Here is a 24,427-nt window from a genome sequence, read left to right on the forward strand (position 1 = left end):
GATGAAAATATTTATCAACCAATAAAATGATACACTATTTCTCCATCCATATTTTTATTGACACACCAAAAGCAGAAAAATAAGAACTATGCATAGAACATACAATCCGTATTATGGAAACGTTATCCTTGTCTGCAGGACCCAAACTTTTCCAATATTAAAGGTTTAGTGAGGTTCAAATATGGTCAAATATATGTATTGACTTATGGCTGCCGTTAAAAAGTGCAGAGGACTATTCCTCACCCAGACTATTATTTTAGTACATCAAGACACCCCGAAGGCTATTATTCTGCTTATACCACAGTTACCACAGATAGCAACTAGATGTACTGCAGAGCGGTACAAAATATGACCGCCGCCCAGTCCAGCACATTTTTCCCACAAAAATAAGTCATGCTTGTCAAATTGTGTTTCCTACATTTCCTTTTTTGTGTGTTTGTAATTGAGTGTGTACAGAGTGTGTGGTTGTTTTTGTGTATATGTGTTTTGTGTGTGTTTTTTGTGTGTGCGTGCGTGCGTGCGTGCGTGCGTGTGTGCATGTACTGTAGGTGTGTTTGTATGGGTGCATGTGTGTGTGTGTTTATGTGCGTTTATGTTTGTGTGCGTGTTTGTGCGTGTCGTGTGTGTGCATGTATGTGTAGTGTGTGTGTGTTTACGTGTCTTTGTGTGTGTGTGTGTGTATGTGTGTGTGTGTGTTTTTATGTGTGTGTCTTTATGTATGTGAACATAAATAAAGCAAATCAGGGAACCACCTACTCTTTGCGATAAGTGCCATGGGATCTTTAACAACTTTAACAACCTCAATTTAACATTCATGCAAAGGAAAACATCTGCAGTACAGTGTCACTGCAATAGGACATTGGGATTGATATTTGTTTGGTGGCTTTTGGCCACAGGGAAGAGTGCCACCTACTGGCCAGCCACCAACACCACTTCCAGCAGGAACCTACTCTTCCAAGGAGGTTTCTTATCCAAGTACTAACTAAAACATGATTAGTTCATAGATTTCACATGTAAAATATATTTTATACAACCCCACCCCCATCTTGCCTGTTCATAATTCTTAGAAATTCTTGAATTGTGTGCATGTGTGCGTGTACGTGTTTATGAGTGTGTGTGTGTGTGTGTGTGTGTGTGTGTGTGTGCCTGTGCCTGTGTGTGTGCATGTGCATGCATGCGTACATATTAGGGGTGTAAAGATTAACCGATACGTATCGGTATCCGTTTTTAACGTGTAAGATACGGCTACATCGATATGTTAAGCCCCGTATCGGAATAAAACTGAAATGAACCGGTCGTTATATCGATTCACTTGTTACGAATCGGTTCACAACCTTTTCTGCTCGCTCAGAATTTACGTTGCAAGCAGCACGTTCATCCCACTTCCTGTTTTGAAACTACACGTGGCACGGATTTGTGGGTAATGAAGTTCGTTTTGGGCTACACTCATTGCCCAAAGTTGTCGAAGGACTTCATTACCCATACATCTACTGCAACTTAAGCACGTGACAACTCGCACTCGGTCGTTTCTTTGACAGTTTTTACTCTTTTGTTTTTCAAAATCCAGCGTGAAATTAAACACTTACTATAGCATTCCTAAACGGCAACGATAGTCTGTAGAGTAGCCTTACGTTTTATGAAGGGATTTCCTTAATGTTAAAAAATAATTTGGCCCTTGCTGCTAAAACGATGCACAAATTATTATTATTTTGTTCATATTCACTCAGACTTGGAACAAAATAGGCCCAGTTCAGTAGGCTAGGCCTATTTTGTTCTTGTAGGCTATCTGAGAAAAGGCCAAGATTGTCTTAAGCACTGTTTCATTTTATTTCGGTATTGTTACCTCAACAATAGGCTACAGCTCCTTGAAAACAATCAGATATAACTCTATAAAATCTATAAAGTCTATAAAAATGTATTTTTATGTTGTATTTGGCTGCTGTGTTTGACTGAAATGTAGACTATTCTTTTTTCATTTCAATACAGTATATGATACAAACCTCAGTTTAGATAATCATATTCACACATTTTTTTGCCTAATTGACATGACCATGATAATTGATAATACAAAATGAATGTGCACCTTAAGCAAATGATAAAAAAATCTTTCAGAATGCTTTCCATTCAAATCGTACTGAATCGTTTTTTATGAAGGTGTATCTTTTCTTGTATCGAATCGTGCCCATTTATCTAGATGTGAATCGTATCGTCTTTTACATGAGAGATTCACACCCCTAGTACATATTTCTACTGTGAATGTATGTGTGTGTGTGAATATCTGTTTATGCACATATGTGCATATGGAATGGGTTAACATGACCCCTGGAGGTAAACATACGCAAAGAATTGGTCATCCTAGGCCCTACGGTTCTCAAGATATTCACAGAAAACTCTGTTGGTGTACGGTCACTAAATGTACACATAAATTAATTTATTGTGTGGCCCCCCATGAACGAAAATCCACGAAACTTGGCATGCATTCAGAGGGTGTCATAATGATCCTACACTTTCAATTTCATGCAGTTTTGACCATGTCAGCCAGAGATATTGTGATTACAACACCTCATTTTTTGCTTTTTAATTTTTAACTAGGTGGCGCTATACATGAATTGAGTGGTAATGGGATGGGTTGACATGGCCCCTTAAGACCAACATACAAAAAAAGGTGGTCCTCCTAGGCCCTACGGTTCTCGAGATATTCACAGAAAACTGTGTCCGGCCACCTACAGGCCAGTTGGTGTACAGTAACATAAATGAATTTATTGTATGACCCCCCATGAACGGAATTCCATGAAACTTGGCGTGCATTCAGAGGGTGTCATACTGATCCTACACTTCCAATTTCATGCAGTTTTGACCATGTTAGGTCACAGATACCTGCGATTACAACATTTTTACTTTTTCATTTTTAACTAGGTGGCGCTATACATGAAATGAGTGGTTATGGAATGGGTTGACATGGCCCCTCAAGTTCAACATACAAAAAAGGTGGTCCTCCTAAACCCCACGTTTTCGAGATATTCACAGAAAACTGTGTCCGCCCTACCCTCCTTTCGGGGGGTCCAGTCCAGCGGGGGGGCTACAGATCAAAACAAAAAACGATGGTTCCATGTTATCCTTGTGGGGCTACATGCCCACCAAGTTTTGTGCACCCCGGTCTTTCAGTGTCCCGGGAATCCTTGACGGAAATTTGGCCATGCGAAAAAGAAAAAAAAAAAAGAAAAAGAAAAAATCTGACTAAACTTATATGACCGCCGATTCGCTGCGCGGTGGTCATAATAACTTCTCAGCCACACATTGCTTCAATGACTCCATTTTTTAGTACCAATCCAGCTGAGCACTGACAACCCATTTTTGTCTTTTTGGTGAAGGTAACTTATGAGTATGTCATGCTCAACATATTCATATTTTAAAGTGTGGAAAAAATGGGCCTTCATTTTGCACAAGCTACTTTGTAACACTCAGAGTAATAGGTGATGAGAGTTCTTTGCATAATGCCTATGTAAGACCTTATAACATCTGGCTCCAGCACTATATACTGTACACTGTAGATACAGCTTTATGTTTTGAGCACACCACAGAGACTACTACATGGACACACATACCAGCTGGCATACGATGATATACATTCCCCAGAGACACATACATATACATATACATATATGGAGGCCCCTACCTCTGCAGACAGTGCCGTTGCCAATGTAACCAGGTTTGCAGGAGCAGCTATGCCCTCCCACAGTGTTGAAGCAGAGCGCGTTCTCGTCGCAGTTGTGGAGACCAGTTGCACATTCATCATGCTCTAAAAGAGAGGGGGAGAGAAGAGAAATGCTGATGCAGGCACCGCAACAACTCCCCAACTCCCTCCAATTCTTTTAAGGCAATGATTGGGTTGGGATGTCTCCAAACAGGTAACCACACAAAATAAATACATCTGAGCATGACAAATAATTCCATGTAACAAGTGCAAACAACTTAATCTCCAACAAGACTTCATCTACATATCCCTCTTAAAAGAAAAACAGATAAATAAAAAAGAAGAACACATGTAATGAATAAGAAATCACTATAATCTAAAATCCAATCCATACAAAAGACTTTAAATATCCACCCACCAACAAAAATAAAAGCTCAACTGTAGGCGTCCCACACTCAGAGCAAGGAATTAAAACTTGCGAATGTAGCTTATAATTACTACTATCACTAAGAGATCAGAGATCAATGAAGTTTTTTCCTTTTTATCTCATCTTTTTTCTCGAGTTGAACATTTAACCACTTTTTTTTATAGGCCATAAATACTGTTTCTGTGGAATAAGAATGTGAGATCAGCCACTAACCACAGGCACCTCACCACCCAGGCTGCCATTAAAAAACATCTCTCTTTGCGGGACGCTGTTGAATGTTCTGCACTTCCACTCGAGTTATTTTGGTACAAACGTGTTTTGAAGAGGAGTCAGGCAGACACAGAGGTGGGTGACACATGAAGAAGCCTACTGAGGGTGAATCATCAGCATCCCAACAGCAGTGATCTCATCTGAATATCCTCAGGTGTACAAGCAAATAAAAAAAGAAAGAAAGAAACAGAACGTCTTCTTCTTCCTTCTCCACACGGAACCCAAACACTCCGGAAAATAAATTGCCCTCCACTGTCTGCCTATGCTACAAAACAGAACTGACGTTGCATTGAATGATATAGTTTTCTTTTTTGACAGCAATAGCTGCCTTATTTTAGGATACAGCGGGGAAAATAAGTATTGAACACGTCAACATTTTTTTCAGTAAGTATACTTCCAATGAGGCTATTTGCATGAAATTTTCACCAGACATTAGTATTAACTCTGATAATCCACCCATATAAAAAAAAAACATTAAAGTCCATAGGTAGAGTTATGTGTAATAAAGTGGAATGACACAGGAAAAAAGTATTGAACATGCCTGCTGAAATTTCTTAAATACTTTGTGGAAAAGCCTTTATTCGTAATGACAGCTTCAAGGCATTTCCTGTATGACGAAACTAATCAGTCACAGTATTCTGGTGTGATTTTGGCCCATTCTTTAAAACAGATAGTCCTTTAATATTGAAGATTCCAGGGGTCCCTCTTGTGAATCCTGATCTTTAGTTAACTTCCAAAACTGTTCAATTGGATTGAAGTCAGGGCCTTGATTTCCTTTCTCTGAGACCAATTGAGAGTTTCCTTTGCTGAATGGTTTGGATCATTGTCCTGCTGGAAGGTCTAGCCATGTCTCATCCTCATCATCCTGGTGGATGTAAAGATTCTCCCGGAACAAAATGACTCCATTCATCATTCCTTCAACTGTATGAAGTCTGCCAGTACCATGAGATGAAAAACAGCCCACACCATGATGCCACCACCTCCAAACCTCACTGTTGGTAGGGTATTTTTAGGGTGATGCACAGTGCCATTTCTCCTCCAAATATAGTGTGTAGTATGACATCCGAAAAGTTCAATTTTGCTCTCGCCTGACCAGAATACATTCTCTCAGTATTTCATAGGATTGTCCAAATGTTGTGTAGTAAACTTTCAACGAGCTTTCACATGTTTTTCTTCAGCAATAGAGTCATGTGGGCTGAGCGTGCATAGAGGCCATGGCAGTGGTTGCATTACCTATGATTTTCTCTGTAACAAATGTACCTGCTGCCTCCAAGTCTTTCTGGAGCTTTCTCCAAGTGGTCCTTGGCTCTTGGGCTACTCTTCTGACTATCCTTCTGACTTCCTGGTCAGAAATCTTGCGAGGAGATCCTGCGCATGGCCAGTTGATGATGTAGTGATGTTCCTTCCACTTGCAGATAATGGCTCCAATACTGCTTGCTGGATGATTCTGAAGTTTTGAAATGCATCTGTAACCTGTTCCATTGATATGTTTTGCAACAATAAGGTTGCAAAGGTCTTGGGAGAGCTCTTTGCTTTTACCCATCATGAAATGTTTCTTGTGTGACACCTTGGTAACAAAAAACCTTTTTATAGCCCACCAGTATGTACTAACCCAGCTTATATCAATTTGCGCAGATAGGAGGGATAATTTCTCTACTTATAGATTCCAGTTTGTTCCTTGCCTTTGTGTACTGCTTTTTCTTAGCTGTTCAATAATTTCTCCCTGTGCCATTCCACTTTCTTACTCATAACTCTACTTTTAGACATTAATGTTTGGATTTTTATATATGTGTGGATTACCTAAGTTAATACTAATGTCCGGTGAAAATGTAATGCGAATAGCGTCACTGAAAGTATACTTACTAAAAAAAAATTGACTTGTTCAATACTTTTTTTCCTCGCTGCATGTATATTTTAGTAACACATACCTACAAATTATTTGGGGATTAAAAAAGGCACACCTCTATGAATACATACTGAAAGTACCTATTGCATACTGTAGCAACCTGTATTACATATACTGTATGTATACACAGTACATGCATACATACAGTACATACGTTTATGGTATACCTACGCCTAGGACACTGTGACATACTGTATGGAAGGACTGCACCAGTTAAATGATTATGTCAGTATTCATATTAGCACATTATCACTCTTATCACTGACCACATCAAATGGAAATGCATGGGTGTGGGTGCATGTTTGGAAGGCGCAGTTACATCCATATCCGCATGGCGTGATAAGGCAAGAACAGGTTAATTTCCATTTTATAAAACCGTGGCATGCCATATTCGGAGAGTACAGTGACTCATCTAAATTGTGAGTGACACTTGGGTGATCGCTTCTGAACATGAGGTGCATTTGACGGGACAGAGAAGGCATTTACAATTACTTTATGGCAGCCTCCTCACACGCCATCCACTGGTTTGCATTAAAACAGTCTTCAAAACCCCTTCCATCACCCAGCCAGGAAATGGAACAGAAATGAAATGTCGCCCAAGGAAGGGGGAAAAAAAAGAGATTAGCCCAAGGTCACATCTGCTCACGCCTGTGGGACCTGAACTTAGCGTGCCGTCAGTCTGAAAAATCGACAGGATGGCAGAATCGTCTCTGCATGACAAGGACTCATCCCGCCAATCAAATGTGGGCCCCATGCTCCAACTCCCCTCACTGCTGTCGCTCATGCTCCAGACAGATAAACAATCAATTATGTACAGGCAGTCGCCAGGGAAAACCGAGTTGTGTGTGTGTGTGTGTGTGTGTGCTCCCCTCCAACTGTTGGAAGGAGCAGCAGGCTTTGGGCTGCGGTGCATTGTGTGCCTGTGTTTGCACGTGGACAAGAATGGAAACGAAGCATCAATACATCCGAGGGCCTGTGGCGGACAGGAGCATTTAGAATGCAGCTCGTGGGACGCCACACACGTGGAAATGGGCACTCGATCAATGGCAAACCTGTGTGCCTCTTTTTCTGCACCTGGGGAGAGTTTAGGACGCGCAAACATAAGACCTAAATCTTCAGCAATTCCCTTTGTTTGTTTTGACCAATCCAATCTCCAATTTGCTTTATGTAAATAAAAAATCCCTTCCCTTCCATTTTCAGTTTTGCACTTTCTTCAGTCACTTCTACCTGCCATTAGAATCCAGCTAAATTGAGGTGTGGCTTATAGACATGCTTTGTCTCACAAAACCAAAACCTTCTGTTTTCTCCTCTATCAGCGTCTTCCTTGTTCCGTACCTTGCTTACGATTCCTTTTGGATAAAAGTGTCTGTCAAATGAATAAATCACAATGTAACCTAGTGTTCTGGAGATGCCATACTCTCTCTCCGAGAGATGGCTCTTTAATCTAGACAGCCTAGCCACCGCGGCAACCACCGCTCTCCCGCCTCCCCTCGGCAGAGGCTGGGTGGCTCTGCTATCACCAGATTAAAGTGGCGCCACACACCTCAGGACAGGCCTTTTAATAACATTCAAAGGGGCCACGCACCCAGCACCCTACCTTTCAAGGATTAGACGTTAATCTCTGCGAGCAGAGGGCACCCTAGGCTCTTCTTTACAGAAAAGGGGGGAGATCTTGACCTTCGTGTTCAAGGGGAAACTCGTGCTTGGGTGTTAGGGCCATTTTTTTTTTTGCGATGGAGAGCGGTGGACGATAGCTGCACCCTATTCATCCACTGCCATATAAAGAGAAAAGCTGCATGATCACACTAATAATACTCAAAACCGAGGTTGCTTCTCACAACAAACACGAGGTTGCATCATGCTGTGTGCTTTTAATCTCTGGGAAAGAAAGATGTTTGGTAAGGATGATGAAACTGTAATCACAGAGTAGAAGTGTTTTATCTCTAAAGCAAACATGAGCTTTTCTTACATTTAAGAGGCATCTATACTGCAGTGGCCAATACAGCAAGGGCTGTATTGAGCAATCATCTTCCCAGTGTCATCATTTTGTAGCTGGAGGTGAATGTGAAAAGCCCGACCTTCACCCTTCAATTTTACTGAGGTCATATTAAGCTGCTCCAACTATCATGTCACCTGCAGATACAGTCCTGGTCACAAATGGTTGGGTAAATCAAAGCATTATCAATATAACTATATTATCTCTGTCACCCGGGAGAACAAACTGCTGCAGTCTGCAATCTACCACTAATTGCTTTGATCCCAGGGGATGAAAAGATCGCTGCAATTCATCAGAAGTTGGTGTCTTAATACATACTTGGATAATACATCACTGGTTCTATCTTTTATAGAGCTTTCCCGCAATTTACCTGGAACTACTCTGGGAAATGGTTGATCCCTTTGGATTGCCGTCCAAACCAAACAGATGTCCACTCCTCATTAATTACTGTACCTGAGGCCACAGAGCTCTGCGCATCCATGTAAATGAGGAGCCTTCCTGAATTTAAACAAGCTTCCGGAAGCAGGAGCTATTTACCAGCTCCCTTTCACATGGCTAGAGAACCTGGGACTGTTATAAAGAGCTTCTAAACAGGCTGAATAATCCCAGGAGTATGGGTTCCATCCAATTAAAAGTTGGCTAGAGCCTAAAATGGTTCTCCCATATAGAGGAAAATCTTTCTATTTAGCCATCCTGTTGGCAGACTGCAAGAGCACCCCCCACACACACACACACACTTCCGATTGAATGGCCAAGACAAAGTAATGTCCCAACTGCTGCGTCCCAACTTCCAGTATGTGGACTAGGAAAGAGAGAGGTTTTTTGTGCTAAACTGGTGTGTAGAGAGGACTGCAGACACATATTGAGTTCTTGAAAACAAAACTCTAAAGCATTGCAATCAAAGACTAGCGCTAGCAAAGCAAAAGCAAAAAAATAACCCCAAACCCTCTAATTTGTCTGAGAAAATGGAAAGTAATTTCAACTAGATTTCACATACTTCAAAGAAACTCATTGTCAGTATTACAATGAATGTGCATAATGTTCCTGTCATGTCATGACTATAAGCAGTGACTAGAGCTAATGTAGAACATATTTCCAAATGAGATTGGATGATCATTGAACATACTGTCACAAGAGAGTCCTTCAGTAGACTCCAATGCCCAGAAAGGGCAGACTTGGTGAGCTAAGGAACATGAGCAATAACTGCTCCTTGTTTCCAATGGACAAGTCTGATTGGTGTTTTGTGACAGTACATTGGGTGTGACGAAACACTTTTCCTTTTTGCCTTATCAATCTGAAAAAATATCAAATACCTTTGATACTTCATGTATATTCCTTTTCTGTTATTGCTTGTACTCTATATGCCTTGTTTGCTACAGCTAGTAGTATACCAATTTGGCCTACTTCTGGCAACTTTACAGGCACCCAATTGACCCGATACTTGATACAGTTAAAAAAGTCCACTGTTTTCATCCAAACACATAGCCACTTCTCTCTGCTTTGTGCTTTGAGATGTTTCAAAGAGATTCAGAAGTTGAAAAGAGTGGCAGTATGGTGGGTTTGTATCCACACTGTGGGTTTGTATCCACACTGCAACAACTCTCTGTGGCATCACAGTCCAAGCTCCAAAGCTCCAAAACAATTAAAAAAGTTTCCTTTTCTCAGTGTTCTTTTGAAGATTCTCTTTACCACTCCCCGCTTATTTGAAATAATCAGTACCTTGAGCTAATATGACATCACTACTGAATAAAAAAAAAAACTTATACTATATTATTAGGGCAGGTCTTATTAGCTTTCGCTGGCTACACACCTATAATCCATTATGGCACTCCATATACATGTAGAGTTTCAGCACAAATATCCAAGATCACTTTCATTGCTTAGGCTTGCATCAGCCTTGAGTAGATTCACCCTTTTACAACACACTGAACTTTTTTACCCCCTCCCACATGAATTCATTAGGACATACCAGTAATAAATGGTCAATTTCCAACACTGGTCGTGATGCAATCCAAACAGGTTATTCATCTCAGGCTATTTAAAGTGTAATAAATCATACTCTTCCACATTAGACCTTACAGGCCTACAGGCAATATTTCACAGTATATGCAGGAACAATTATTACGCACGTATAGCAGCATCTCAGTAAGTCACGTTGAAGATGACAGCCATTTTACTGTAGCGTCTCTTACAGAAGTCGCTATATCAGCTGCACAGAAAGCCCACTTTAATCACATAAATTGACTTTTATAGGGAGATACATAACCAAGTCTAGAACTCCTGCAGCTCACAGGCACGTGATCTATGTTAAATTACTGCAGCTAGATTACATCGCCTCGCCTTCATTATTAATCTCTCCAGCATATCAGAGAAATCACACAATGAAATTATTTGTCTCTCCAAAGGCATACCAAAAGTGAATAAATAATAACTTGGGTTTCATTTTTCAAACGACTTAAATTAATTTCTCTGTAGAGAATTCCTCTTGAGCTGTTATGAAAGGGTCTTCAAAAAGTTCTTCAAAAACATTTTTTTTGTCATCAGTAGTTCTGTCCCTACTTTTCCTTTCTTTTCCAACTCAGCCTGCCAGTTTCCCTCCAGCTTTTTAGAGGGGATTGCCAGTGACTGAAAAAGAACAATAACTGACTGCTATGATGTGAAATCACACTGGCCAGACTGATGTTACTCAGAGACAATGCCGTGTGAAGATGTGTGTGAATGTGACATACACTGAAAACCGCTGAGCCATGGCTTCATCAAGGCAGCTGAATATGAACTCATGTCAACTGTTAACTGTCAGCAAAACATAGGGAGTCATAAGGTGCTAATATGAACAATCTTGGTCTGAAATTCATTACAGTATTTGAGGAGGGGGGCACAGTGGGACATTACGGGAAGTAAATCCTCTGGCACAAAGCTGAAAGCTGGAAAAGTGTGTGTGTGTGTGTGTGTGTGTGTGTGTGTGTGTGTGTGTGTGTGTGTGTGTGTGTGTGCGTGCGCGTTTAGCATCTGCTGAGAGCCGGCATCATTTTTTTGGAAGGAAATGCACTGTGCTCTTCCACTGAGACGCAGTATACAGGGATTTCATTCATCAGCAAATTACTTCAATGAATAGCAGTGAACTGCTCTGAATTAAAAAGGTAACACAATGTCTAATAAATACTCGGATCTACACTATTTGTCTAAATCTTATCAAAAGCCTGTCTTTAAAACTAAATGCAACCAAACAGGTCAGTGTGTGAGGCTAATCATGTTGTCTTTCTTTGACAAACAGTAAAGGTTATAGTCTTTTATTTGTGTTTCTTTTCTGCTGAGGGTGCATTTACTTGAAACTACAAGCCCAAAAACAATTGTGCTGTAGCTTTTCCCACATTCTCTAAAATGCATCTCCATTACTTCAAAACCAACAACACCTGGCTTTGGTCCTGAGTGCAAAGTCACATTCAGGACCAGGTTCCAAACGCGCGTTTCATTAAAAGCTCTCGAGTAAGAGGCCAAGAGGGAGAGAAAGCAATATTACAGCACCAGCCACCCTTTTGTGTCGAAGTCAAAGCAAAAACAGACCAAGAGCAAACTCTGCAACATGTGAGCAATCACTGTGTCAGCGTGTTCAGCTGGGCGCTGGAATGACTAAAACCTAATAGACAGGATGCTAAAGCAAAGAAGATAGATCTGACCCAAAGCTACAGTGATTCAATGTTTAAAGAACAAAAAGAGTGTGGTGAAAAAAAGAAACAAATTCTCTTAGCATTCCATTATTAGATTGAAGTGTAACTGTCTGTGGAAGCTTTGATGGTACAAGCCTTGAGCAACCTACTGTACCCCAACACATTCAAAAAATGTTAAAAGTTAAACTTTTCTGTCTGGATGCTGTCTTTGGGAGCTGACCATTATCTGTTTTCACAAATAATACTTTATTCTAGGGATGCACCGATATATCTGCCCAACATTAGTATTGGCCAATATCGGCAAATGTATATGACATTTACCGATGGCAGTGGCTGATGCTTATCTGCTATGTTGCATCAATTCTGCAATAGGTAAGACTATGTTGTGTTATGTGCAGACAGGGGCATTCAGAGATGATACTGTGAAGCCCTGAAAGACCCCAGTATACGCCTAAATACACAGCTGTGCCATATGGTCATGCAGTTGTGCATGTTGGTGTTTTTGCGGATGTACAGTACTGTATGTCTCTCAGTAGCACAAGATGTGTCACACAAACAGTCTCCGCACCGTGCAAATCTATGACAAAAACGGCTATTTTAAGTCAAATTTCTCTGTCCATTCTTATCTGCTTGACTTCTCAAAAATAGCAATTGCATCTTTGTTGAAATACGTTGCTGGCAATCTAATTAGCTCAAATTTGCTGGAGTACAAAATTAAAAAAAACTGGCTCCTGTAGTTTTGCTTCCTGTCAGTTTCTTCACTATTTTTCTTCACAAAATAAATTAAATAAAAAATGCATTAACAAAATATTGGTATCTGCATCGGTTTGCAGCCAAATTGTTACTTGCTAAACATTGGTATCGACATCTAATCGGTGCATCCCTACTTTATTCATAAGCTATGTACAGAATCACAAATTATTTCCTAGATAAAAAAAAACACATCATAATACAGTAATGCATGTTGTTACACTGCATTCACTCTTGCACTCAAACAAAATAGCATAACAATTATGTCTACTACAAGGTGGGGTCCTAAGTCATAACAATGAATTCAAATACATCAGCAGTTCCATACAGACAGTCTTAGTATCAACTCACTACTCACAAGACAACTGTCTGGCAGAGAGTGAGCTAAGAGCAGACTGGTGTTCAGCTGAATATGGTTGATGTGGAATGGTCTCTTACCTTAGCTTGACTCCACCCGTCTACGTACTTCCACTCATTTACATTTCCCTACAGTACTCCATCTGGAATACTTCTCGTTCACTTTGTTTACTTCGGCAACTTGTCTCCGAACCAACCAGCGAACAGAGGGTGTTCCTGAGAGCGATTACGTTTAAGTTGCAAACCTATCGTTATCGTTGTGTCCCCCGTGGTTAACATACGTCATTACCAAACGTTAGTGATTGAACTCCAACTGGTATCCAGGCTACTCTTACCTGTACAGGAGTAATCATCGATCCTGATGTAGCCAGTGTGGCAGATGCACATGAAGGATCCGGGAGTGTTGACACACATTGTGTTCTCACGGCAGTAGTGCTTCCCCTCAGCACACTCATCGATATCTGTAGGAAAAAACACCACTTAAACTCAACTATGCGGAGAAAGAGAAAAGTTTGAAACTTTTTTCTTTTCACACTGAAGTTTGAGAAGTAACGAAGCACTGAGGCGAAGGCCATTTCAGAATTTTTGGTAGAGAAGCAGCGTATTTATCAGTTTCAACAGAACATTATCTCTGACTCCACTCTTTGATTTAAATGAATTTAAGCACACCCTGGGCCCACCTGTATTGAAATCCTCAAGGTTCCCCTTCCTTAAAAGGCGCTGAAAGAAAGTCCTCATTAAAAACAGCTGTGTCCTTCACTCACTTGGGAATTATTCACTTAATGCACATTGTTGTTCTCTCCTGCCATGGTAAGAGTAACCTTGTTTTTTTTTTAGGCAGATGTGGATGCAGAGAGAGCCAGCTTAATTCTGCACATTGCAATCACCCCCCACTGGCATTGTACATGCATTCTGCCATTGTGTGCTGTGTTATTAAGCTAAGGCCTTCTGTTTTAAACACACACACACATGCATTTGAGATGGACAGGGCCCATAGTCATGTGTGTTCCACTCCCCTAAATCACCTACTGTGAGACAGTATTCAATGAACCTCCGCTAAATAAATAAATAACTAATAAACAAATTAAAAGAGGCCATGAGAAATTGGTGGCCGCTTTTATCTCTGGGTAAAATTATCTGGGTCGAGCTGCTTGCACAGAAAGATAAATTAATAGAAAGCGCCTGTTCTGTTGTTTTTCTTTCCTCCTCCTTCTCCCTTTCTCTGCCTCACTCTCTACCAAAGAGGAATCAATCAAAGTCACACCTATGTGAATCGTCTGAGCCTCAGACACACTTTGTTCAAGGGTAAACCAAGCAGCGGATTCCAATTAAACTCTACCAATCTCCACGCACACAGCAATGGGGAGGAAACAAAAGTAAACCAGGATTCTGGAGCCGCTGCCAACAAACAAATGAATAAACAATAACCTAAAAGGCACCATGCTACATGTCCTCCTGTTTAGACAATTAGAATGAAATGCTCAAAAAAACAAAAACAAAACAACAACAAAAAACAGTTGTGACTTTGCATTTGTTGTTGTCGATAGCACCTGAGCTCTACAGAAGCACTGTGTGGCTTTCCTCATGGCAGTAGCATAGCTATCCATATCATTTTTGGGGCTATCCATGTTATCTCGAGGGAGCAGCACAGTGGCAGTAATGACAGGACAGGACGGCCCTACAGTGTAGGCGGTCAGGCAGCGCTGCTGTGGTGAATCTCGTGCTCTACCTGGGAGCCTCATTGCTGTCTGCTGTCTGGAAATGAGGAGATAACGCGCTGGCTGTCTGCACTGAACCGCAAAACACATGCTACCACTGCTGGAACTCCCTCCCCAAAACTGGGCCACTCAAACAAGCAGGGCAAACCTTGTCTTAATGATGAGGGTTATTTGGAATATGTCTAGGGAAGAACTGTACATGTTGTCTGACAGAGGTGAATGAGCTGCCACAGTGTTGTTTGTAGGTCCAGGTCAGCATACCATATTTCTCTTATGTATCTGGTTTGAATTTTCACATATATTTCAATGGATAAAAAAGCCTGTAATCCTAACTGTTAATCAAGACAATTTATCTGAAACAATTTTAAACCAAATGGCCCTTTTAATTGTAGACCGTACAACTACAACTACAGCTTTTTGAAACACTAGTGGGGCTAATAACAACCTTAGATGTGCGTATCTGTTACACACCAGATGGAAAAACTATACACAACAGGGAAACACCTGTATGTAGAGCTTAAATGGAGAGCTTGCATGGATAATACCTTGGAATTGCACTGAATATAACATATCAAAACAGGCAGAGCATTAGGAAAAGCAAATGGGGGAAGTAAAGAGCACTGCCTTTGCTGGAAAGCCCTGCCATAGCCTCATTACATGCTACTTGTAGGTGATAAATCATTTCATGTAGCGCATGCAACATGCCTGCTTGTTGTAGAGATCCATTGAACTCAGCAACCACTCAGCAGCACAATGGACTATGAAAGGCCTGATTAATAGTGATGAATCTCATTGTGGCGGCTAAACTGCTTGCCTGCCCATAGCGAGAGTGCAACAGAACAGTTACAATATAACAACTGCTTGGCTCTCGGAAGCAGCTCTGTGCTTGCCTTTCCTTTATCAGACGCAGCATTGTTATCAATGGCTGATGATCATCAATCATCATTTGGCCCACAGTCCTTCATAGAATACCTCTAAAATTATCCTCCAATGTAAATTGCACACACAGGTGCAGTACTTTAGGGCAAAAATAAGAAAGATTACTGAGCTGAGCAAGGGAACAGGAACGGAGATAGGAGTTCAGAGAGCCCTTTTCAAAGCTAGGCTTACTCAAACTCAGGGGTGGTGAGGTCACAGAGACCGGTTGGCAGTCAGGTCAACCCTTTAACTAGGGCCCAAGTCATTCTTTAGGTTCATCTCAGTGGTAATTGCATTTGGGATTTTGCCCCTTCTCATCAGTCACTGCAAATTAGCCTCCATCTGCCTTGTGTAATTATTCAGCAAAGTAAAATAAAAGCATTCAGAGTGCACAGAGATGGACCAATTTCCAGGGGTATAAACCTCTCAAGCAGGTCCAATGAGGTTCTTGGGATACTCAGATTACCCATTCTATTACTGTAGTTTCTAGTGTTGCACAGAGCGGTGCATCAAATGGACGGTGACTTGGGCTATATATTTTCTTTATGTCTATCACCAGAAAGCATCTATGCTTACATGGGTCCCCTGTCTGTCACAAAGACTATTGTGACTGAGATGAGACTTCTATCCTTTAATCAAGGCTAAAAAATGTCTAACTTGTCACTTTATACTACGTTAGTGTTCACTATAGCTAACTAGATAACAAATAAACATTGGTGGAAGATAACTAATCATTAGGGCCTTGTTTTAGGTAAGAAAGCTAAAATATATAGACTAGCTCGCCCAGCTGTTACTCTCTGTTTTCACTCAGACTGGGAACCCTGTTTGTATTGAGCTTCAGTCAGCTTCTTTTTAGGGTGGAATAATCAGTCACCAGTGAAGGTGGCTAATGTGATGGTGTTGTAATGTTTCAAAATGGTGTAACAGCAGCAGCGGTAGAGCTAGACAAAGCAATAAAACAGCAGTAGCAAAGCCAGCTACATCAAAGAATTGGAGCCAGAGCAAGAAGCCAGTAGCTAGTAGTAAACTGAAAAACTCTTTCATATACATTGCCAGTCAGACAACACTTAAAAAAGCTATGTGTAGAATTAAAGTTGTCTAAAGGTACCATTATCTGCAACAGCACTTTTCAATTGACTTGCATATTTGATACAGCACCTTGAGGTACAAAGTGGTATTACAAGAGAGTATTGTCCACAATTAGCTGGCAATCAAGCTAACTTTACATAGACATTCATAACATTACATTCAAATTTCTGTTACTATTTCTAGGTCAGTTTAAGAATGTTTTAAACAAAAACTACTACAAATAGCACTTTTAAAAAAAACTTGTGTCACAGTAAATAATATTACAACTTTCCTTCCTACAATCCTTAAAAATGCTACTAAAATATAATAACTTATAAAATATAATTATTTCTAATTCATACCCTTCACATTATTTCTAGACAGTAAATCTTTGAAACCTTTCCAATTTTTCCCCATGGCAACAGATTGAAGAACCAGTAGATGGGCCACGTTTACTTTAAGACACCAATATTTTCCATCTAAGCCTCTAAGAAGCAATCATCATAATAACTACAAAATCATAATCATTACTTCAGCAAGGCAACTTGGCACATAAGAGGGTAAAGACATAATATATAGCAGACATAAAAGCATGCATATGCCATTATAATCAAACACTTAATCAAACACTTTGATGGTCAGCCTAGCCATCAAGTAAATGACTATGCCCCCTTTCTCCTATTTGCTTAATGCTTTGAGCCGCACAGATTCCACCAAACTGAATTTGGTAGGGGGATAAAATGGGGCTCAGTGTTTTCTATCCAACACAGCAGTACTCCAGCAGAGAGGCAAGTGCAGCATCCCCCAGAGTCTCTCATACCACAGCATGGATGAAAAATTTACACAGGAGTGATCTCATAGTCTATTTTCGGCTCAGCAATGACCTAGGACTACTTTAAAGTACTACTGTTGGTTTCTTTACCTAACTAAACTTGGAATCTCATCATTGTCGTGTTATCTTGTTATCCAGCAAGTGAAACTGCATTTCAGTGTGTGGGTGATTTGATATTCAATTGTCTGAGAAATAATGCAATTAGTAAGAAGAGGTTGACAATTGTGGCTCAGACTTAGTAATATTTTCACAGGCAAAAGATGTTTCAGCAATTCTAAATCACCCACCTTGCCTATTCACTCTTACATATTTAAGATGAATTATTATGATAATCATCATTAGGTTAGTCAAACATGAAATGCCAATATTTCATTCCACAGAACTGAACGACACAACCAATACGAAATGCCTGCATAAAATATCTCAATCAAGATAAACTTCCAGCTATCTAGACATGAATGCATGTACTTTGTCCAATGTGCATTTTTAACGTGAAGATCTGATTAACATTGATGTGTGCATTTACCAGGAGTCATTGTCTGTAGTAACTAGAACAGCACCCTTAAAACCAGGCATGGAGTCTCATACAGTCTATTAGTGTGGGAGGAGAAAGCTCTACACCAGCCCAACCTAAAGCTGCTATGCGCAGACTCCATTCATTTCAGATGGGAGCCTGATAACATCTTTAATCATGTAGATTGGCCAAGACTGGGCAATTACCATCCCAACTGTTGGCATTAGACGCGCTCAGACCAAACAAGGCCAGGCCAAAGAGTGCAGTTCACACTTGTCTCCCTCCGTTAGCCTTTCTGCCAAATAGAGGAGCAAGTTTCATTAAAAAATCCCACTGATCCCCAGCAAGGTGACAGCGAAGCTGGGCCACTTACAGAGCACGGGTGGAATCCATTAGTGGTCTGCAAAAGTAGGCCACCGATGGAGGTGGTGGTGGAGGTGGGGAGTGAGGTGGGTGAGACGTTGATGACTTACTCCCAGCAAAAAAGGAATGCACACTCGAAAAATCAGGCAAAATCCGCTGCGAAGCCACATCGCTGCACAAACATCCCAGGTGACCGTGAGAGGAGTTGATTATGTCAGAGAGGAGTTTAAATGATGCATGGGCAAAGAGTTATGGACCAAATTATGGGGCAATTGATCAAGCAGCAATTTTAGAATAAATTGAGTATTAAGTTTATTATCAGTTTGGATATGAGAGGAACATTTAATACACTTTGATATATACACTCCTAGTGATAAAACTAGCCAGATAGTATCATATTTAATATGTTGATGGGTACAAAAGCTCACTTCAGGTGAAGAGGAGAGTGACTGAAGGGAAGCTTATGAAATTCACATCAAGGACCATGAGCATTTTGTGTTCATTATCCTCCTCTGAATAGAAGGAAGGACAGCTACACACATGCGCGCCTATGTGATAACTCACACATTTCTCAATCATGGGCAGTTTAGACGGAGAAGGCTCAACTGTGTGCAACTGCTTCAAAAGGGTACAGACAAGATGATCAATCAAAGTCTGTTTAGCTGAGTGGCCCTGCATGAGCACTACGGCACAGCACCTGTGGTGAAGTCAGTAATGAACGGCCTTCACAATGATTGATGCGCACACTGATCGGTTGGCACTTGCAAAATGTCACTGATTGATAAACGACTGGCAACGGGCAGTGTGCCAGGAATCAAAATCCCCCATTCTCAGACTGACAAAAATCTCCTCACTTTTCCTCCCCCATGAGAACAGCGGGGATCAATCATCAGGATCCCCCCCCCCCAGACACTACTGCTGTCTTTGGCATTGAGGGGTGCAGATGTGTGGTGTGTGTTTAGCTGGTACCTTCGCAGTAGGCGTTGTCGTCGCGGAGCGGCCGGAAGCCGTCCTTACAGCTGCAGCGGGCTGCCGCCTCCAGGTTCATACAGTCGGAGTTCTCTATGCAGGGGTTGTCCTCGACGCAGAAGTCATAACCTACCCAACAGAGGTCAAACGTAATGTAAACACCTGGAACTCACCAAAAGAAACAAGTTCCTGTGCTTTATGCTTCGCTTGTGAGCAATTACGTAAGTAACAGCATCTTTGGTTGTAATAATTTTGTTATCACTGTCAGACTACACTAGATGTCTGTTGTTCTGTCCAACAGCTATCTCAGCTCCCTGTTAACAGCCCAGCCAGTGTTTATGAGCACATATGTCATGCTGTTTCAACAGGAGAATAAGCCGGGGGGTGTAACTGCACCTCTGCAGATTTTACAGCATCTGTCTACGAGGGTAATCTGTTCCACCTCGGGGCACTTTAGCTCCGGACAGCTTGGGGTCACCACCGTGCGCATCGTCTGATCCTGTTCAAGGTAACAAAAAACATTATGCTAGATTTAGCGCTCTTTCATTTATTCAAAACAAAAAAAACTCACAACAGTGTTTTTGCACAAATCTCCTACTGAGTGCCTATTCAGTGTCTACTCTGAATCCATGTGTTCTCATGCAAATAAAAATAAGACCCTGTGTAATACAGATGTTCATTAAATTCATTTTGCATAGATGATTGACATTTATGTTGGCTAAATTGAAATACAGAGAGCTAATTATTAAAAAGGGCTCACAAAGCCTACCACCCATTACTCTTTCCTACATAATTGAGCCCCTGCCTCCACACAAGAAAGACCACAACAGGCCTTTAGCGAGCTGTCATCTCTGCTAGAATGTTTGTGGACTAAGTGTGTGGGTTGAGATACAAAATAAAAAATAAAGCACTTATACAAAAATAACAGCATTGACACTCCATTGAAGGCTACTTACTCGGCACTCTAGTAACAAGCACATGCCGTTGTCACGAATGGTGCGGGTTTCACCTTCTACCAACTTCCTCCCATTGAACAAGCACACGGCTGCAAATAGACACAAACAGCACTGTCAACACAGAAACATGCACCTTTGTGATATTGATTAGTGCCGACATTTTATAACACCCTTCACCCAACCAGACATGACAGGCTAGTGGTTGGATTTATGGCATTTCACATAGCATGATCAAAGTGATTATGGCTCAAGACAGCGCATCGGGTAAGTTTGGCTTCAATGTTACAGCAGAATTTTAGAGGGCAGTGTAGCTAGAGTGGGAATGGACAAGGACGTTTCAAAACAGATGTTTGTTGAGGTGTACAAATCTCATTATCAGACACGGCACTCCAAACAGGACGCTGTGATCAAACCAGAGAAAAGACAAAAACCCAGCATGTGTGAATTGCCACAACCTTATGCAGATGCAGTTGCTGCAAGATGAAGCGTCAGAACAAGTGGCAACGCCAAGCAATCCTTTCAGCGCGTGGCGCACTCTGCTCATCACGTGCCTTCAAACGCGCAAGCAGCCCAAACTCTGGAGGGACGCTGCGCGCAGCGATAAGAGGCAGATAGAAAGGCGAAGGCTCGCTGTGGAGCCTCTCCACTCAGCACGGAGTGGCGAGCTAATTAGCGTGCCTCTCGTCAATGCTTGTGTGACTCACTGACAAGAGAAGCGTGCTGATGAGTTGTGCATCTGCGTGCGTGTGTGTGTGTGTGTGTGTGTGTGTGTGTGTATGTGTGTGTTTAGAGGAGTCTGTGTGTTTGTAAATGTTCCTGTTGAGAGGAATACTTTGGACTGATAAACCCCACTTCTTCAGGCTTATCAGCACCCCCGCCCCTATGCACATGCACATAGTCCCATTGGTTTATTTAGCTCTCTAAAAAATGACCACAAACAGCTACATCTCCATCACATACATACATGACATACTCATCAACCAGAGTTGAATTAAATGGTATAACTAGCTGGAGAGCTGGTCCCTCGTTGCAGATTACGCTTGATGTGAGTGGGAGTTTGTGCAGTAGTGAGCTCTTGGCTCATGATGAAACTTTGCAGATGATGGAGCACACACACACACACACACACACACACACACACACACTTTCTCCACTCAACAGTTACAATTATATAATGATAAGTCAAAACAACACAGCTATTTATTTTCACAGCAGTGTCAGTGCAGAGGCGCTACTGCTACCGAGGGAGAGCAGTTCCAACTTAACACTGAGCCTGCAGTGGAATGCAAACTCAAAGATAATATATGTCTCTGGCTCCCTATCTGATTGATATTTATTTATGTATGGCAGTGCTTTACACAGGGGGAAATGAACAGTGTGTACTTGTCAGTATTAACAAGCATGGGAAAAAAGATGACTTTGTATACGCAGTATATGAATTCCTTTCATCAGAGCAGCTTTTGGATTGTCGCAAGTCCATTTCTAGGGATCAGCCACAGATCTCCACTGAGATGCTGATAATGGAAAATCTGATCATTTTAAATGAAAACTTGCTGGCTAATATAATAAAGGGAAAACCCGAGTGAATTTAGGGGCAGCCGTGGCCTACTGCTTAGCGCTTCGGACTTGTAACCGGAGGGTTGCCGGTTTGAACCCCGACCAGTAGGCACGGCTGAAGTGCCTTTGAGCAAGGCACCTAACCCCTCACTGCTCCCCGAGCGCCGCTGTTGTTGCAGGCAGCTCACTGCGCCGGGATTAGTGTGTGCTTCACCTCACTGTGTGCTGAGTGTGTTTCACTAATTCATGGATTGGGATAAATGCAGAGACCAAATTTCCCTCACGGGATCAAAAGAGTATACATACTTATACTTATACTACATGTTTGTTTGGTGGATGTCATGGAGAAAAAACAACCTTTGGTGGATTTACAATGCAAAAAGGACCAAGTAAATATAACATAATGCTGGGTGCAGAGATATTCATTGTGAGTCGTCTGAAGTTCACATCATTCTTATTTTTAAATTTTTTTTGCATAGCAAAGCCCAATATCATTATGACCTTCGCTAGCGCTCCTGTAACACGGCCATATAAGTTTTGTCCGTTTTTTACCACATTTTCGGTTGATGATTCCTGGGGCATATGAAACTTGTTGGGCATATAACCCCACTAGGCTGATGAGGAATAGAAGATGGATAGATAGATGAAGCGTGACTTGCAGTTTACTAGGATTTACAGGAGTAGGGCATGGAGAGAACATGGGACATTTTCTTTGTGCAGCAGGTGGCAACACCATGCAGCAGTCATAACATGTACTGTTACATGTATGTTTCTTAACCAAAATCACAGTTACAGTATAAGGAGAGACCTTCTTGTGATACGAATAGAAGCTGCAGAGAAAAAAAACACCTCTGACACTTGACTTCAATCTTATACACCTTCCTACACATAAATAAAAACAAGCATGTTTCGTAACCTGCCACCCAGTTTTATGATCCTGTTTATGTAGCAGGCACAGAGGTCGGTGTTAAGACGAGGCTCTGCCTTGAATAATTTATTCATCTATGTAAATGCAACGGCTGACATCTCAGGAGACATGTTGGGATGTAGCTTAGCAACGTGGAGATGTGGTCAGTTGTCAGGCAGCCCTTGTGGAGGCGTGCAGTGAAGAGCTGTGTTGTCTTCAGGGGGGAGTGTGAACAGAGACCATGAGGCTGTTGGCAGTTAAGTGCTTGCCTAGTGCGCATTGTGCACTGCCTGTGTGTATGTGAGTGTGTGCTTGCCCGTGTGTGGTGTGTGTGTGTGTGTGTGTGCGTGCCCATGTGTGTGCGTGCCTGTGTGTGTGCGTGCGTGCCCGTGTGTGTGTGTGTGTGTGTTTGCTAGAGTGTATACTCACGTTGGCACTCTTTGCAACAGGCTCCCTTCACGTAGGTGGGGGCAGTACCCGAGGGGCAGTTTGGTGGTGGGCATGAAATGGTTTCACACTGCACTGTGCCATTCTGTGAGAGGATCACAGGATCGGTCAGTCAACCCGCATCAGCATCAGCATCAGCATAAACATCGATACAGCTTTTACACCCTTTAGTCCTGTCCTCATACATCTTTCTAGTATGTGAGTCAGTACCTGTCAAAGCTTAACATCTGCTTTGGCTTGAATGATTTGACCTCTTTGGTTAAAATGTTGAGGAGTGTAAAGCATGTCAATTACTGAAATGGTCCAACCCATTGTCTTAACCTGTCATTTGATAAAATTACTGTTCTATAATGTTACATGTGTTATGTTTCACTCATTGTATGGAATTGAGCAACAGGCAGTAATTCATCGTACTTAACATACTGAAAGGATATTTCTAACTCTGACCTCTCAGGTGGATTTCAAGACCTGCTGATTAAGCAGGCAGGCAGCGTACAAACTACATAGAAATCTATCCAACTGAGAGCCCTCAGCATTAGCACTCTGACCTAAATCATTTTCCTCCCGCATTCTATCACTGCCACACAGGTACACGACTAACCATAACTGCAATTCTCTTAATTGCAACCACTTTGGGAACTGACATTGCAAAGATTTGCTGGACGGCCTCAAGAAACCAATGAGCATAGGTGTAATTATCACCATTCCTCAGTCATTAGACGCAGTCTACCAAAAGATATGTAATTTCGTTCAATTACACGGTAGACTCCAGCTGCTCAAATACACACTGTTTCATTGCATACTTGCACGAGTGAGGACATTAACTACATGGAGCTGCAATGCCATAGAGTGGCAGAGGGTGAAATGTGTTTACTATTGCCAGCAGACTCAAAACACCTAAACAGCACAGTCTTTGTGGAAGTCTTGTTTTGTGTGTGTGTGTGCAAGAGGCACTCTCAGACCTTTCAGATTTCTCAGAAAAAAAAATGTGACTTGCCCTGGGCCATTGCGACAGACAGACAGACAAACAAACAGAGAGAGAGATAGAGAGAGAGACAGAGACAGAGAGAGAGAGGCAGTGTGTCCCGAGACAAAAGGCACCAAGAAGAA

General features: G+C 41.6%; 1 protein-coding gene across 1 annotated transcript in view; it reads right to left on the minus strand.

The window, feature by feature from the left end:
- Positions 1–24,427, minus strand: part of nell2a (neural EGFL like 2a) — a 59,085-nt gene that overhangs the window by 22,303 nt on the left and 12,355 nt on the right. The window contains exons 9-14 of the mRNA XM_042111124.1: positions 23,300–23,402; positions 20,407–20,495; positions 19,847–19,949; positions 19,451–19,579; positions 13,404–13,529; positions 3,677–3,799 (exon numbers count right to left, since the gene is read on the minus strand). Coding sequence (XP_041967058.1) covers positions 3,677–3,799; positions 13,404–13,529; positions 19,451–19,579; positions 19,847–19,949; positions 20,407–20,495; positions 23,300–23,402 — 673 coding nt within the window. The remainder of the gene's footprint in view (positions 1–3,676; positions 3,800–13,403; positions 13,530–19,450; positions 19,580–19,846; positions 19,950–20,406; positions 20,496–23,299; positions 23,403–24,427) is intronic.

Source organism: Alosa sapidissima, chromosome 11, assembly GCF_018492685.1.
Source record: "Alosa sapidissima isolate fAloSap1 chromosome 11, fAloSap1.pri, whole genome shotgun sequence".
In the NCBI taxonomy this organism is placed as follows: domain Eukaryota; kingdom Metazoa; phylum Chordata; class Actinopteri; order Clupeiformes; family Clupeidae; genus Alosa; species Alosa sapidissima.